This window comes from Magallana gigas, chromosome 1 (genome assembly GCF_963853765.1).
Source record: "Magallana gigas chromosome 1, xbMagGiga1.1, whole genome shotgun sequence".
Taxonomy (NCBI): Eukaryota; Metazoa; Mollusca; class Bivalvia; order Ostreida; family Ostreidae; genus Magallana; species Magallana gigas.
This window is the reverse complement of record NC_088853.1, coordinates 39,323,990-39,339,267: the sequence shown is the minus strand read 5'-3', so window position 1 is coordinate 39,339,267 and position 15,278 is coordinate 39,323,990. Positions and strand designations below refer to the sequence as shown.

The following is a 15,278-nucleotide window of genomic DNA, read 5'->3' as shown; positions in this document are numbered from 1 at the left end:
AAACGGATTTAAGGGTATTCGTTGGTAGAGTTTCTCAGAATTTATTAGGAGCAGATTTTTATTCATATTTTAGATGTAATTGGGATCATGAGAATGGGGGATTGTTTGTTAAAGTTCTTGGTAATAATGCTTGTCTTAGACGTACCAACTGGATAATAGCAAGTCAGGACATTTCTGCGCCACCAGGACACGAAGTTGTTATCCAAACGGAATTCACTTACCCGGAGAACAGTGAAGGAATACCAGTTGTGTTATCAGATTTTCTGCATAAACATAAGTTGCTGGTTGCAAGAACTCTGTTAAACACAAGAACATTTAACGGATATTTAAGATTGTTTAATCTGGGAAGAGCAGAAGTGACAGTAAAACAAAATGCTAGAATAGCAATATTTTCTCCTGTTATTAAAGTTTCTAATAGTGAACGCCTGAATTCAGAGGAAGTTTATTTAGTGGAGGAAAAGAATCCAAAGGAATTACCTGCTCATTTAATTCCTGTGTATGAAAAAGGTCGGATTTACCTCTCTGATCAAGAGGCAAGTTTATTTAAGAAGTTTCTGCAGAAACGCGTTGCTACATTTGCTGATCCTAATAGACGCTTAGAACAGACAACTTTAGGAGAACATCATATTGTTCTGAATGACGAACTACCTTTCAAGGAGGCATCGCGGAACATGCCTTTATTCAAGCGTGATATTCTGGATAATGAGATTCAGAAATTGGAGGACTTGGGAATAATAGAAAAATCCCATAGTCCGTGGTCATCTCAGCTTGTTTTGGTGCAAAAGAAAGACAAAACATGGCGCGTATGTGTGGATTATCGAAGACTCAATTCGAGAACGATAAAGGACGCATATCCAATACCAAGAATAGATGACAACTTGGACGCTTTAGTTGGATCGATGTGGTTTACCTCCCTAGACTTAAACATGGCGTATCATCAAGTACAGATGTCGGAGAGAGATAAGGAGAAAACAGCATTTGCGACTCCCAGAGGAGGACTATATCAATATAGCGTCATGCCGTTTGGGTTGTGCAACGCCCCGGCGACATTCCAAAGGATAATAGAAAAAGCTCTTTGTGGATTACAGTGGAACATTGCTGTTTTATATCTTGATGACATTATTGTGTTTGGAAAAAGTTTTCAAGAACATTTAGAAAATCTTAATCAAGTTTGTGACAGACTGGACTCAGCAAACCTAAAATTAAAGCCATCGAAATGCTTTTTCTTCAGACAGGAAGTAGAATTTCTGGGACATGTAGTTTCAAGATATGGTGTGCACACAGACCCGAAGAAAATAGAAGCAATTAGGAACATACGACTTCCTTAAAACGTATCAGATTTACGAAGATTTTTGGGAATTATGTCATATTACCGGAAGTTTGTCAAAGGATTTGCAGAAACAGCCAAGTGCCTTCATGCTTTAACTAAGAAAAATGGAGTATGGAACTGGACGCCGGAATGTGATCATGCTTTTCACGAACTTCGAGATAAGCTTATACATTCTCCTATACTTGGATATCCAGATGTAGATGGTGGACCATTTGTGCTAGATACAGATGCTAGTAATGATGCGATTGGTTGTGTTTTGTCACAAATTCAAAATGGTGAAGAAAAAGTGATGCAGTATGCCAGCCGAACTTTAAATTCCCATGAGAAAAACTACTGTGTAACGAGAAAGGAAATGTTGGCTGTTGTTTTTTTTATAAAACATTTTAAACATTATCTTCTTGGACGGGAATTTATTTTACGTACTGATCACGGTTCCTTAACCTGGTTACATAGGTTTAGAGATCCAGATGGCCAAGTCTGTCGGTGGTTACAGCAGTTATCGGCGTTTGATTTCAAAATTATTCACCGACCGGGAAAACGTCACAGTAATGCAGACGCTTTATCGCGTTTACCGTCAAATTATGCAAACGACAGTGAAGAAGTTTGTAGACAGTGCAATCGAAAATTAAGTGACATTTATGATGGAAAGCAGCAATCGCATGTACACGAACTAAGGAACGATATCAGTGAAAGTGGAATATGTGACCAAGAAAATATAATTTGTAATATTGTGAATTTATTTAGTGAGGACCATTGTTCTGAAGTAAAAAGCAAGAAGAAAGGACGCACGGAAAATAGACCAAAGCGAGCCATAAGTGTTGAGATGCCAGTAAACGAGTTATCGTACGAGAACATACGTAAGGCACAAGAGAATGATGACGGAATATTTCCTATTTTAAAGTTGCTTAAAATGGGAAAAGACAAACCCTCGTACCAGGACATTTCACATTTACACCCAGAGTGTACATTTTGGCATGCACGTTGGGAATTGTTACGAATTCATAATGATGTTTTGTGTATTCTTTGGACAGAAAAAGATGAAAATAGACTACGTATTTGTACTCCGAATAGACTTCGCGAGGATGTAATGTGGTATTTACACGATGCGCCTACCTCAGGACATATGGGAATTTACAGAACGCAGCAAAGAGCTTCCTTTTCATCATATTATTGGCCGGGGATGAGACAAAATGTTCGTGATTATGTGAAGTCCTGTGAAGTATGTGAAGAACGGAAAAATCCTGGAAGAAAAAGACGACATTATATGGAAACCTATACCGTTGGTGGAAGATTTGAAAGAGTTGCAGCAGATATAGCAGGACCATTTCCTAATACCGCAATTGATAATGTGTACATTTTAGTTATATCGGATTATTTCAGTAAATTTGCGGAAATATTTCCGATACCAAATATGGAAGCAAAAACGATAGCTAATGTATTTTTCCGGGGCTGGATAAAAAGATACGGGTGCCCATACGAATTTCACAGTGATAAAGGTGTACAGTTTGAAAGTTTAGTGTTTAAACATCTGTGCTCTATGTTTGACAGAGCGAAAACAAGAACAACTGCATTCCGTCCAAGATCTGACGGAATGGTAGAACGACTCAATCGAACAATTTAAGATATGTTGTCTAAGTATATAAATGTGAAACAAACTGACTGGGACGATTATATTGATTGTGTTGTGATGGCATAAAACTCATCAGTTCACGAAACGACTGTAATTACGCCTTTTCGCATGATGTTTGGTTCGGAGATGACTATACCCGTAGATTTACAAACGGAATCTCTGGAAATCGGAAAAGGAGAGAAAATATCGGAAACAAAATATGTGAAAAATTTGTGCAAAAATTTGGAGCTTGTACATAAATTCGCTAGAGAGAGAACTTCGGGAGCAGTGTGCAGACAAAACAGACATTATGATAAAACAGCTGTGCGGAAAACTTATAACGGAGGTGATATTGTACGGAGATTTCAGCCCAAACAAATTGTTGGCACAAAACTTAAATTAGCTCGAAACTGGACTGGACCATGGATTATTACGAAAAAATTAAGTGATGTGTTGTTTGAAATTAAACATTCGAGAAAATTTAATCCCGTCATTGTCCATGCTGACAACATAAAATCATTCCAGATACGAAAAACAGCAGAGTTAAAACTGAAACACCTCCTCAAATTCAAAGAGATGCCGAGCAAAACTGTCAACACGCCTGAGCTGGATCCCTCCTCAAATTCAAAAGATGCCGCCAAAACACCGCGCGTGGGAAAAGCTAACGCGCCAAAGACAAACCCGAAGTTGTGTATTCCAATTCAAGATCCTCCTCGAACTGACCAACCACGTGATCAACAGACCGTGGGTATGCCTAAGAAAACTATGCGGGGAAGAGTCATTCGCAAGCCACAAAGATATTATGAAGACTGTATTATGTGATAAATGTGGAATTGTTTTTACCAGATTGGATAATTTTAAAAGACGTTTCAACCATCAACACAAAGAAAATGTAAACTTATTTCAGTGCATGTTTTGTGATAGAGTTTTTAAGCGAAGAGAAAATCTGCGCAGACATTTTCACAATAGACATTATGATTACGATGAACAGCTGATAAATGATTTTGATTTGTGTTTTTAAACTGTTTATTCCAAAAATCATGGATTTTAACGACAGAATTATTAAAAACCCGGATTACAGTGACATTTCGTCAGATGAGAATGAAGATGACTTCAAGACAGTGACACTATTGCTCATTCTAACGATGAAATATCTATGGATTTCATCATGATATCAGATGAAGAAGAAGACGATCAACAGGAAGTGTACGAAGATACTCGTGAAGTTGTCGTGACACGATCAATCGGACTAAATATGACCAGTGTTTCGGTTATAAAAGATGGTGAGGTGATCAATGAACAGAGAACGATGGAAATTAATGTTTGCGAAAACATGGATAGACAAAGTGCGAACATTTTTGCGCAAAGAACTTTGGAGGAAATATCAATTTTCCTAGCGGAACTAAAGAGACAGAGTTCAAATCCCGAGTGACATTTTGTATATATGTATATATATCAGACTATTTTTAGTAATTGTATAATATTTTGTTTTGTTTTGTTTATCAATGTTTATTATTGTTTTGTCGGAGTCAAAACTTGTGCAGGGGGGAGTGAAGCAAAGTTATATTATTCATTTTAATTTTATCTAGTTTATTTCTTTCTTTAACGTATGAACTTTGTTTACTAATTGATATTAACTCCTCATCTCTGACCTAAATTGTATTTGTTATGAAACATAGTGAGGAGTTATTTTAAAGAGAGGAGTTGATTTTATTATTAGGAGTGAATTATGCACGTGATTGAGGAGTTATTCTAGAGACGTTATATATAAAGGGAGATTGGCTTAAGTTCAGTGCGGGTGGTTTTATCTAGCAGAGTAGTAGGTTAGAATTGCACAAGTTTTGAATGAATTTATACATATGTTTCTTGGATTATTACCTTTTATTAAAATTGTGAGAACCACGCAGACTTATTCTTTAAAAAGGAGAAACGTTGAGAAAATAGAAACGCTACAATACCTGTAAATGAATGGAGAATAATATTTATAATAAGGTGATATATTCAAAGAATCATTGGTCACAAACCGACCTCCATTTGTTCTTTAAACTTTCATAGTCATTCAATTTCGATCCTGATCAATTGGATGCACACGCATTTTGATAAAATCGTACTATACAGGCATGTTATATGTATATATATAACATCACTTTTATTATTTTGTGTGCTATGGTATGTAACGACATTAGCAGCAGATAACACATTAATTATATGATGTAAGTAATTAATAAGGTAAAAGTTGTATCTAATATCAATCTGTGTCTTTAGACATTTTTTTAATATTTGCTAATAATCATTGCAGGTATGGCCAGTAAGCAGAGGATTCTAACTCCTCCATGGCAACTGACCCTACCTATAGTTATTTTAGGTGTCCGTGCTTGCTCTGTTTGTGTTTTGTATTTGTCCTTTCGATTTGGAACACTGTTCATTATCAGCACACGTCTTATAATGATTGATTAATTCCTAGTCCTCTAATTGGCTGATATTATGATGATAAAATTAATTGAAACGATAAAAAACTTATATCCGCCTCCACTTGACTTACGAGGTAAATATACCATTAGATTTTCTCTAAAGTTGACCAACATAGATTTTCCAAAACAAAAGGTTATTTTCATTTCTATTATCTAAAGAAATTATGCGTTTTGTCTGTGTGTTTGATTTTGACTTCAACCCTATATTTAATACAGGTTTCACTACTAACATCATTGAGTTTCTCTAAATATATCTAACAAAAATAGAAATGCAACCTTAGATACAGGTAATAAACGAGCTTTTGTAAAACTTCCCGTGAGCATTTCTTAGAACAACACTTAGTATGCACTTTAACCCCCCCTCCCCCCACAAAAAAGGGCAAAAGTGTATGTTTATGTCGAAGTTACACATGTGATTGAAAACAAGCTCATGTGTTTTCACGCTACTCTGGCAACAAAACGCATCGATATTTCAAAACACACCAATTTATTACAATAGCAGAACAGCAGATATCTTACCAGTTTTATTCGTCAAAAATCAGTCTCCGTCCAAGGCGGAAAAAAATCAAAGGAGAATTTGGGATTTTAATTCACCTTGGTCATGTATTGACACCTTAAAATTTTCCTCGCAAGATAACATTCAGTTGTAAATGATAATAACAGTTTCTCATTGAATCAAAAATGAAATCATTTTTTGCAATTTTCATCGATCGGTACGATGCATTAATGTAGCTACCCTCGAAGTACAATATTTGTTCGACTTTTGGGCTTAGTGAACATTATCCTTTTCAGGCGCATGTGCATGTACCTAGTCATATAAACCTATAAAAAATGTAATATTTCTGAATAGCAACAAAAAAAGAAAATTAAAAAAAAAGAAATAAGATAAAATAAAAACAGAACAAAGAAAGAAGGACGTAAAATCAACACCCAAGTTCAAAGTAAAGATATTGAGAATAGTTTGTTTTTCGTCTGATAAGTAGAGAATAGAGCAGAATGTCTTAAATATTCAATATTTTGTCAGATATGGTTCCATTTTTATTTTTTTTGATTTTCATTTATTTAACAAATTGTTAAAAAAGTTGGCTAAAATATGGAATTAAACTAACAATTTAGATATGGAACGCACACATCATTATATTCAGTTGATATATAATAATCTCAATGAATAGTAAATAACAATGCAGCATAAGAAAAAAAAAACGACTTTATTATATTTCAGAACTCATACACATCTATCGTTATTATCCTTTTTTATGAAAGCAAATATTCAAACACTTTTTTTTGACATACATTAATAATTGATTACTGTAATAAAAAAATAGTACAGTTTTAGTACTATGATATTATTCGTTATTTTCAAGATACAAAACAGTTATATACATTATTAACATGAACAAATCATCAATTATAATTCTAATTGATCAGTATTTTTTTTTTAACTAAATCACAAATATCAGTTAATATCCGTTGCAAGAAAGTTGTGTAAAATATAATCTAAAAATATCATTTATATTTGATTGATTAATCAAAAACCTCCAAATCAATTTAAAAAATACATGATTTTTTTTGGTATATTTGCTGAAATTATCATAATTCTTCAGTTTCCTTCCATTTTTAATTTTTCTTAGGGCAAATGACTTGAAAAACTTTCGATTGTGTTAAAGAATAAGTTCTAAACTACACCTGTCATCTCCTGGATCGTATAATATGGGTCAGTGTTACTGGACCATCCGAACTCAGTGTAACTATTCACAGTATAATTGCTTCCAGTAACACATGAGTTGGCGTCATTCCTTAATTCTATTGCATTCAATAATGGAGGGTTCCTTCTCATTGAAATTCTAAACGTTTGTAAAAAATATATTTCGTTTATAATTGATGTCAAATTGACAAATTGTAAATATTCAAATGAAAAAAAATTCGCAGTTATTGATATCATATTTCACCTTGTTTGTACAGTATAGAGAATAAGTACAACGATGATTAAAATCGAGACACTGAGGCCACCGATCAGACCTTGCAGTACAGGAGTCTGGCTTTTAACTTCGACATCAGTTGAGGATGATATAACAAATTTTGAATAAAATGTCAATTTAAAATAAAATGTTAAATCTTACATCAATTAAATACCCTACAATTATACCAAAATCTCACAAACTTAAAAAGTAAAGCTGGTTTGATTTTTTTTTCAATTTGCATTCATTTGTTTTGTTTCTTTTAAATCAAAGTTAGGTTGCATGAATGTAGACAAATATATACAAAATCAAACTTATTTGAGAAGATATACACATGATGAATCTCTGCCATTCAGTGAACTGAAATGTGAGTGATCGGTAACTGCAAGGTAATTGAATGCCATAGCTATGCCATTCAGTCACCTTTCCAGACCAATCAGTTAACATTCAGTTCACTAAATGGCAAAGGTTTATCCTGTGATATTTTAACTTCATGAAGAAAAAAAATATATAAATGTATGCAATGTATTAGGATCAATTTGGGTGAGTATTGAGATTATTTAAGATAGCAATGCAATAGCATAAACATTAATGTATAACATATTTAACTAACCATTCAACATTTTGATCATCTAAAGTGCATCATTCATTTTGGATAATAATAATCAATACTTAATATACAATTTTATAGCATAAAGATCGAACATTGCTTATTTTTACTTATCATCAAACCCATTCTGTAAGCAACGTAACTTTTTAAAAATGGTTTATATTTCTAGATCAATCGAACTAGCTATATGAGCCAGACGACAAATTACCTTTCATGTACAGATAAATCATGTATTTTGAAATATGCGATAGCTAATGTCGTTTTTTTAAGTAGTGTATCGCATGCGTTGAGCAAGAATACCTGAATTTATAACTAGTAAATAGATCTGTTAAACTGCTTAAGTTGTCTTGGAATGATAGTTTGTAGTAATACAACATGCATGTATTTAAATATGAATGGCATTAAGAAAATATGAATGCATATAAGAATATACCTCGTTCACACTGATCACCATGGTAACCAAGTTTACAGGCCAAACAGACACAATCAACTTTGTCCAAGACATCGCAATGCGTTATTTGTAAAGGACAGCCTACAACATACCTCTACAGATTTTTATTACAGATACTTTTAAAATTATTGATCATAACTTTACCCGCATTTTTTTTTTGTTGATTTATTTTTTATATTTGTACGGCGGCGTGGAAGGGCCAGATGAGAAAAAATAATAATCTTATTCGTTCGGACGAATTAGCTATTTGTTCGGACGAATAAGTTATTTGTTCGGACGAATTAGGATTTGTTCGGACGAATTAGGATTCGTTCGGACAAATAAATTATTTGTTCGGACGAATTACGATTTGTTCGGACGAATTAGCTATTTGTTCGGCCAAATAAGTTATTTGTTCGGACAAATAAGTTATTTGTTCGGACGTACTAGGATTTGTTCGGACGAACTAGGATTTGTTCGGACGAATTAGGATTTGTTCGGACAAATAAGTTATTTGTTCGGACAAATTATGATTTGTTCGGACAAATAAGTTATTTGTTCGGACGAATTAGGATTTGTTCGGACGAATTAGCTATTTGTTCGGACAAATAACTTATTTGTTCGGACGAATTAGGATTTGTTCGGACGAATTAGGATTTGTTCGGACGAATTAGGATTTGTTCGGACGAATAAGTTATTAATAGTGGTACATGTATGAGAGAGAGAGAGAGAGAGAGAGAGAGAGAGAGAGAGAGAGAGAGATGTCATAATCATGGATACATAAATGTGAAAAGTATATTCAGTTTACATGATCATGCGCGGATCCAGAAAAATTTACCGGGTTGGTAGTGGTGGGGGGGGGGAGGTCTGATAGATAGTTTTGTTTGCGGGGTGGGGGTGCAAGGCCCCCCGACCACCCCGGCTCTAGATCCGCGTATAGATGTATGCCAACTCTAGGCAGCGCAGGTTTTTCTTAGCTAACTATAAGACTTAGTGTTATTTCGCGCAATGCCAGAAGAAATGATTCCAATAGTCATAATTATATGATTCCGCAGGTGGATTTCGATTGTCGGTGTTTATATTGAAAATATAGTCATTCTCCTGTTTACTTGGGACACTGGACATACGAAATTATCTTTCGCCTTAACTTTATACATATACATGTATACGATCAAAGTTAACTGATATACTTCGTGGAATTGTAATAATCGCACAGTTACTTAAGTGACTTATAAAACAAACTAATTTTTACTTATACTTTATAATATAAAGTCAGCAAAATAACCCAACATCCTAACTATAATGCAAAAAAGTAATAAAAATAGAATTTAATGATAAAAATACTTATTGTCCGTCAAATAGACCTCTGATGACGTATTTGCATGTTAAAATTATCATGTGGCTTTGTAAAGTTTTCCTATGTTTGGAATCTTAGGAGCGCAAATAAAAACATTATCAATAATCATAACTGATTGAATAATCATAACTGATTGAATCAAGTTATGGGGAAAATTAAAATAATTGGACGATTTAAGGTGAAATAAAAGCTTACAAAACAATTGACAATTTTATACAATATTTTCAAAAGGTTGTATCTCATTTTTCTTAACTATCATTGAAAAATATTATTTATGAATCATACTATCGTAAACATCTGACGCCTATTTTCATCGGTCGAATGAGGCATCCAGGTTATTTATAGATAAAAACTGTATATGATGACGACTAACTTTGATTTTGTATCGACGATTTTTGATGCTATGTCTGATTTTAAAAATGAAATAGATTCAAAGTTGACTAATGAGACAACCATTAAGGTTAACATTAGTTTTAGACTATCGGAAACCCATGGCACCATGATAATATAACTCCAATTTTTTTAGATAGATAGAGTTTGAAAATTGAGCTTGACAGCACAATATGTCAGATATTGCATACATGTCAGATAGTTTACATGTAACACCTATGTCTATATTATTAGCAATTTATCATTTGAAGGAAAGGGGTGGCTTGACCCCCCCCCCCTTTCATCTACATCATTACCAGGGCAGATACATGTAGTCTAAATATACATGTAGTCTTTATATTATAAAGTATAAGTAAAAACTGGTTTGTTTTATAAGTCACTTAAGTAATTGTGCGATTATTACAATTCCACGAAGCATATCAGTTAACTTTGATCGTATACATGTATATGTATAAAGTTAAGGCGAAAGATAATTTCGTATGTCCAGTGTCCCAAGTAAACAGGAGAATGACTATATTTCAATATAAACATCGACAATCGAAATCCACCTGCGGAATCATATAATTATGACTATTGGAATCATTTCTTCTGGCATTGCGCGAAATAAAACTTATAGTTAGCAAAGAAAAAACCTGCGCTGGCTACAGTTGGCATACATCTATACGCGGATCTAGAGCCGGGGTGGTAGGGGGGCCTTGCACCCCCACCCCACAAACAAAACTATCTATCAGACCCCCCCCCCACCACCACCAACCCGGTAAATTTTTCTGGATCTGCGCATGATCATGTAAACTGAATATACTTTTCACATTTATGTATCCATGATTATGACATCTCTCTCTCTCTCTCTCTCTCTCTCTCTCTCTCTCTCTCTCATACATGTACATGTACCACTATTAATAACTTATTCGTCCGAACAAATCCTAATTCGTCCGAACAAATAAGTTATTTGTCCGAACAAATAAGTTATTTGTCCGAACTAACATCTAATTCGTCCGAACAAATCCTAATTCGTCCGAACAAATATCTAATTCGTCCGAACAAATCCTAATTCGTCCGAACAAATAACTTATTCGTCCGAACAAATCCTAATTCGTCCGAACAATCGTAATTCGTCCGAACAAATCCTAATTCGTCCGAACAAATAACAAAACGTAATTCGTCCGAACAAATAACTTATTTGTCCGAACAAATAACTTATTTTTCCGAACAAATATGTAATTCGTCCGAACAAATCGTAATTCGTCCGAACAAATAACTTATTCGTCCGAACAAATCGTAATTCGTCCGAACAAATCGTAATTCGTCCGAACAAATCCTAATTCGTCCGAACAAATAACTTATTTGTCCGAACAAATAACTTATTTGTCCGAACAAATATGTAATTCGTCCGAACAAATCCTAATTCGTCCGAACAAATAACTTATTCGTCCGAACAAATCGTAATTCGTCCGAACAAATCCTAATTCGTCCGAACAAATCCTAATTCGTCCGAACAAATAACTTATTCGTCCGAACAAATAACTTATTTTATCCGAACAAATATGTAATTCGTCCGAACAAATCCTAATTCGTCCGAACAAATAACTTATTCGTCCGAACAAATCCTAATTCGTCCGAACAAATCGTAATTCGTCCGAACAAATAACTTATTCGTCCGAACAAATCGTAATTCGTCCGAACAGATAACTTATTTGTCCGAACAAATAAGAACTTTTTATTTGTTCATCTGGCCCTTCCACGCCGCCGTATATTTGCATAATAATCGTATTATGTGAATATGTACTTTCGACTTAGAAATCGTTTTCTAACGAACGAAAAACAACATTTAACATGGGTTTGTATGCGGTGATTTAAACTTTAAAAAAATGTATACAGTATGAAATAAAATTAATAGTTTTACAAAGGCGTTAATTGAAGAAAAATTAAAAATAGATAGACAGTATTATTTTTACATTAGATCACCAATCACAATTCTTCATGTTTTTAAGAACCCAACGCTTTTCTAATGTATAGTATAATTCAGAATTATTGTACTAATCTAATTGTCTTTTTTTTTTTACATTCGTTGGAGGAAAAGTGTACACTTTTGATCAGTTTTAAATGCTTAGATGCTTAAGAACATCTCTGAAATCCTTCTTTTAATAAGTATATACCCAGAATATTTAATATCAAATGCTTTGATTAATAAAGAAGCAATTAGTTTTTCTGCTTACGCAAAAGCTTATTTTTTTTCTTTCAACTATATTTGATCTCAAATATGAAAATAATACATAATCATTATACTCATATATCGATAAATGACAAAATGGTATATTTATTAAATCACTGCTAGTCATGTACTGAGAATTGAAAATAAAAACGAGGAAAAACACTTTAGTTTTTTTTATAAGGACTTGCGTTACAACAGTTAGCATTTCTTACCATACACCTCGACTTCACATAAATCATTTTCAGCATCTGAATTATAATCGCTAGGATAGGAAACCCCTTTCAGTCTCTCGTTGTAATAGATGACATATTGTCCCAAAACATAACACATCGTGCTAAAAACAGCAGGTATAGTGCTTCTGTTAAAGTGATCATCCTTGAAACACAATTTTCCTTGTAATCTATCTGAAGTGTTGGAAACATACAGTGAAAATCCTAGAACAGAAGCTGTTGCGTTGTTTCTGTTATCTGAAAATGATACAGTCCATTACAAAAATTGATAAGATAAGCAGTACCAAAGTAATTATTCATTTCAAACTCCCTACAAGGATGAATTTTTTAATATATACTTGATTTTACTTTACATTTTCGTCATTATGGACTGATTACCACGTTCAATTGTTCCTCCTAATTATCACTTATCTCTAACACTGTGCTTTTTTATTTCATAGCAATAACATGTAACATCATAAATACGCAGGTTTGACACAACCGCCGAGTTTGTACATTCCCTCTATCATTTAAAATCCATTCTGACACCTATGGCAGTTTTTATTAGTATGAAGCAAAGGACTATTATATTATAATGTTTATTGTTGATATATAAACATAAGCATAAGAAAATCTGTAACTTAAAGAAGGTTTATCAACTGTTTACGTGTGTTTTCTAAAGGTTTATGCAGGCATTATGATACTAATATTTTTAAAGTTCGTATACTTTACCCCAAATGCCATTATTTGTCCTGAAATACACAGTGATGTGGTGGATGATGTGGAGACTGCCGAGGTTTACCCACCAGGCAGCGATTTCTTTTCCAAGAGCTGATACAGCACATTGACCTCCATTCCAATGTAAGTTAGACTTGAGTCCATCTACTGCATTACTTGCGTCGAAGGTTTTATTTGTTCCGTCATACGGATTCAGTTGGAATGCACGTTTGTGTAAAGCAACATTTTCTGCAAGTTGAATCTCACAAGTTATGATTAAGTTCATTAAGTGATAAAAGTAAACACTGAGTATGCTGTGTCATATGATTCGTATTTAAATGGACGCAAATTCATGGAATAATGCATCTACAATTTTTCATTTCATTTAAAGATTACAGGGCACGCGAAAAAGAGATAAGGACAATGCAATAAAAATTAACGACATTTCTTCAGTTCATAATATAGATAGCTGTTAACAAATTGAAATAAAAAATATGGTTCAAATTTACCACTATAAGCTCGAACATGTGATTGAAAACAATCATTCCGTTAAAAGGTCCGAAGGTTTTAATTAGATAATTACATTATTAATGCTCATATTGTTATGTAAATTGGATCTGAAACCAGTTGATAATCAAACCTCAAATTGCAAATTGTAAGACAATCTATGTGCAAAATTAATAAGGATACAATGTTTTAGTATGATGGCATAGGCTAGAAACAAATATGGATCTTTTCGAAATTGTCCAAAAAGATGCCGTCGCCGGAAGTCATGGAGAAACGGTTTGTAATGACAGGATAAATTAAAATCGGGAAAACCCGATACAAACTGTTAAACGCAAGATAATGCCAAAAATCTAAATTGCATTTGCGCAATTGTATTTTAATATGCTAGATTTTTGGTATGATACATCATTTATCTTTGCATCAAACTGCCCCTCCCCCCCCCCCCCCAAAAAAAAAACCCACTAATCAGTCAATATTTGGTTGAAAGTTCTAGTAACATGATCTGACATTCAATGTTTTTCTGTACTGTTATTGAATAGATGAACAGTGAAAGAATTAAAGCATCAACGAACAAACATAATTCTCCAACAATTGTGAGCAAATCTAAAGTTGTTTTAGAAAATCAGAGTTAATATTGGGACTAAAAATTGAAAAAAAAATAAAAGGTATCATAACAAACATAGTGTACTGGAAACGTCTTAGCGTTAGGCTTTACCGTGCTCTGTTATGAAATAATATACTCTTTTAAAAGCGGGTAACAGCAATTCCTCCCCCCCCCCCCAAAAAAAAAAATTACATCACCTCTGAATAATATGGAGTCAAAATCATGCAAATAATTTTCTAGTTTATTGATATCAGATATATCTTGATAATATGATTTTTATAGAATTTTAAATACTGTCATTGTAGCATGCTGTGTTTTATTGGAACTTGGAAATGAAGCTAAATGACAAAAATAAATTTTCTTAAGAATAGAATACAATGACTATCATTTTGACACGATTCATGTACATTATAGAGGATATAAATTTATATAGCAAATTACCTACCATAAGATTGAGATGCACCCAAGAGGCAAAACCACAAAATGAAGACATTGATATGCCAAATCGATTGTCCGTATGGAATAAACATTGCATGAAATTTACAATCTTATTTAGTCAAACCGTACCGGAATCGTTTTATATAGAGATGTTGACGGCTTAACCGATCATGTGATGGGGAAGCTACTTGTACATGTATTTCGTAAAAAAAACTAACAGATTTTTTTTTTTTAAGGTTTGCCCCCCCCACCCCAAAAAAAATAGCCCCCCCCCTCTAAAATAAAATATATTCAAAGTAAATGATACTTGTCGAATGAACAAAATAAATAACATAAATCAATGTTATAACTGTGTTATTTCAGAACCAACTTTTTATCTCCTCAAATACAAGAGGAAACATGAAAAATAATTTGAGGAAACTGAAACTAATTTGAA

The 15,278-nt window shown here is 33.5% G+C and overlaps 1 protein-coding gene across 2 annotated transcripts; it reads right to left on the bottom strand.

Annotated features, from left to right (window-relative positions):
• Nucleotides 1–6,849: 6,849 nt before the first annotated feature.
• LOC105318153 (uncharacterized) lies at nt 6,850–15,002 on the bottom strand. Of its 2 annotated transcripts, XM_066066913.1 has the most exons (6): nt 14,850–15,002; nt 13,309–13,542; nt 12,580–12,834; nt 8,412–8,510; nt 7,360–7,477; nt 6,850–7,254 (listed from the first exon to the last, which is right to left on the bottom strand). In XM_066066913.1, the coding sequence occupies exons 1-6, from the start codon at nt 14,932–14,934 to the stop codon at nt 7,086–7,088; spliced, it is 960 nt and encodes a 319-aa protein (XP_065922985.1). In that variant the 5' UTR covers nt 14,935–15,002; the 3' UTR covers nt 6,850–7,085. The 2 variants fall into 2 exon arrangements, with proteins under 2 accessions (XP_065922985.1, XP_065922987.1); XM_066066915.1 differs by lacking the exon at nt 7,360–7,477.
• Nucleotides 15,003–15,278: the final 276 nt, after the last annotated feature.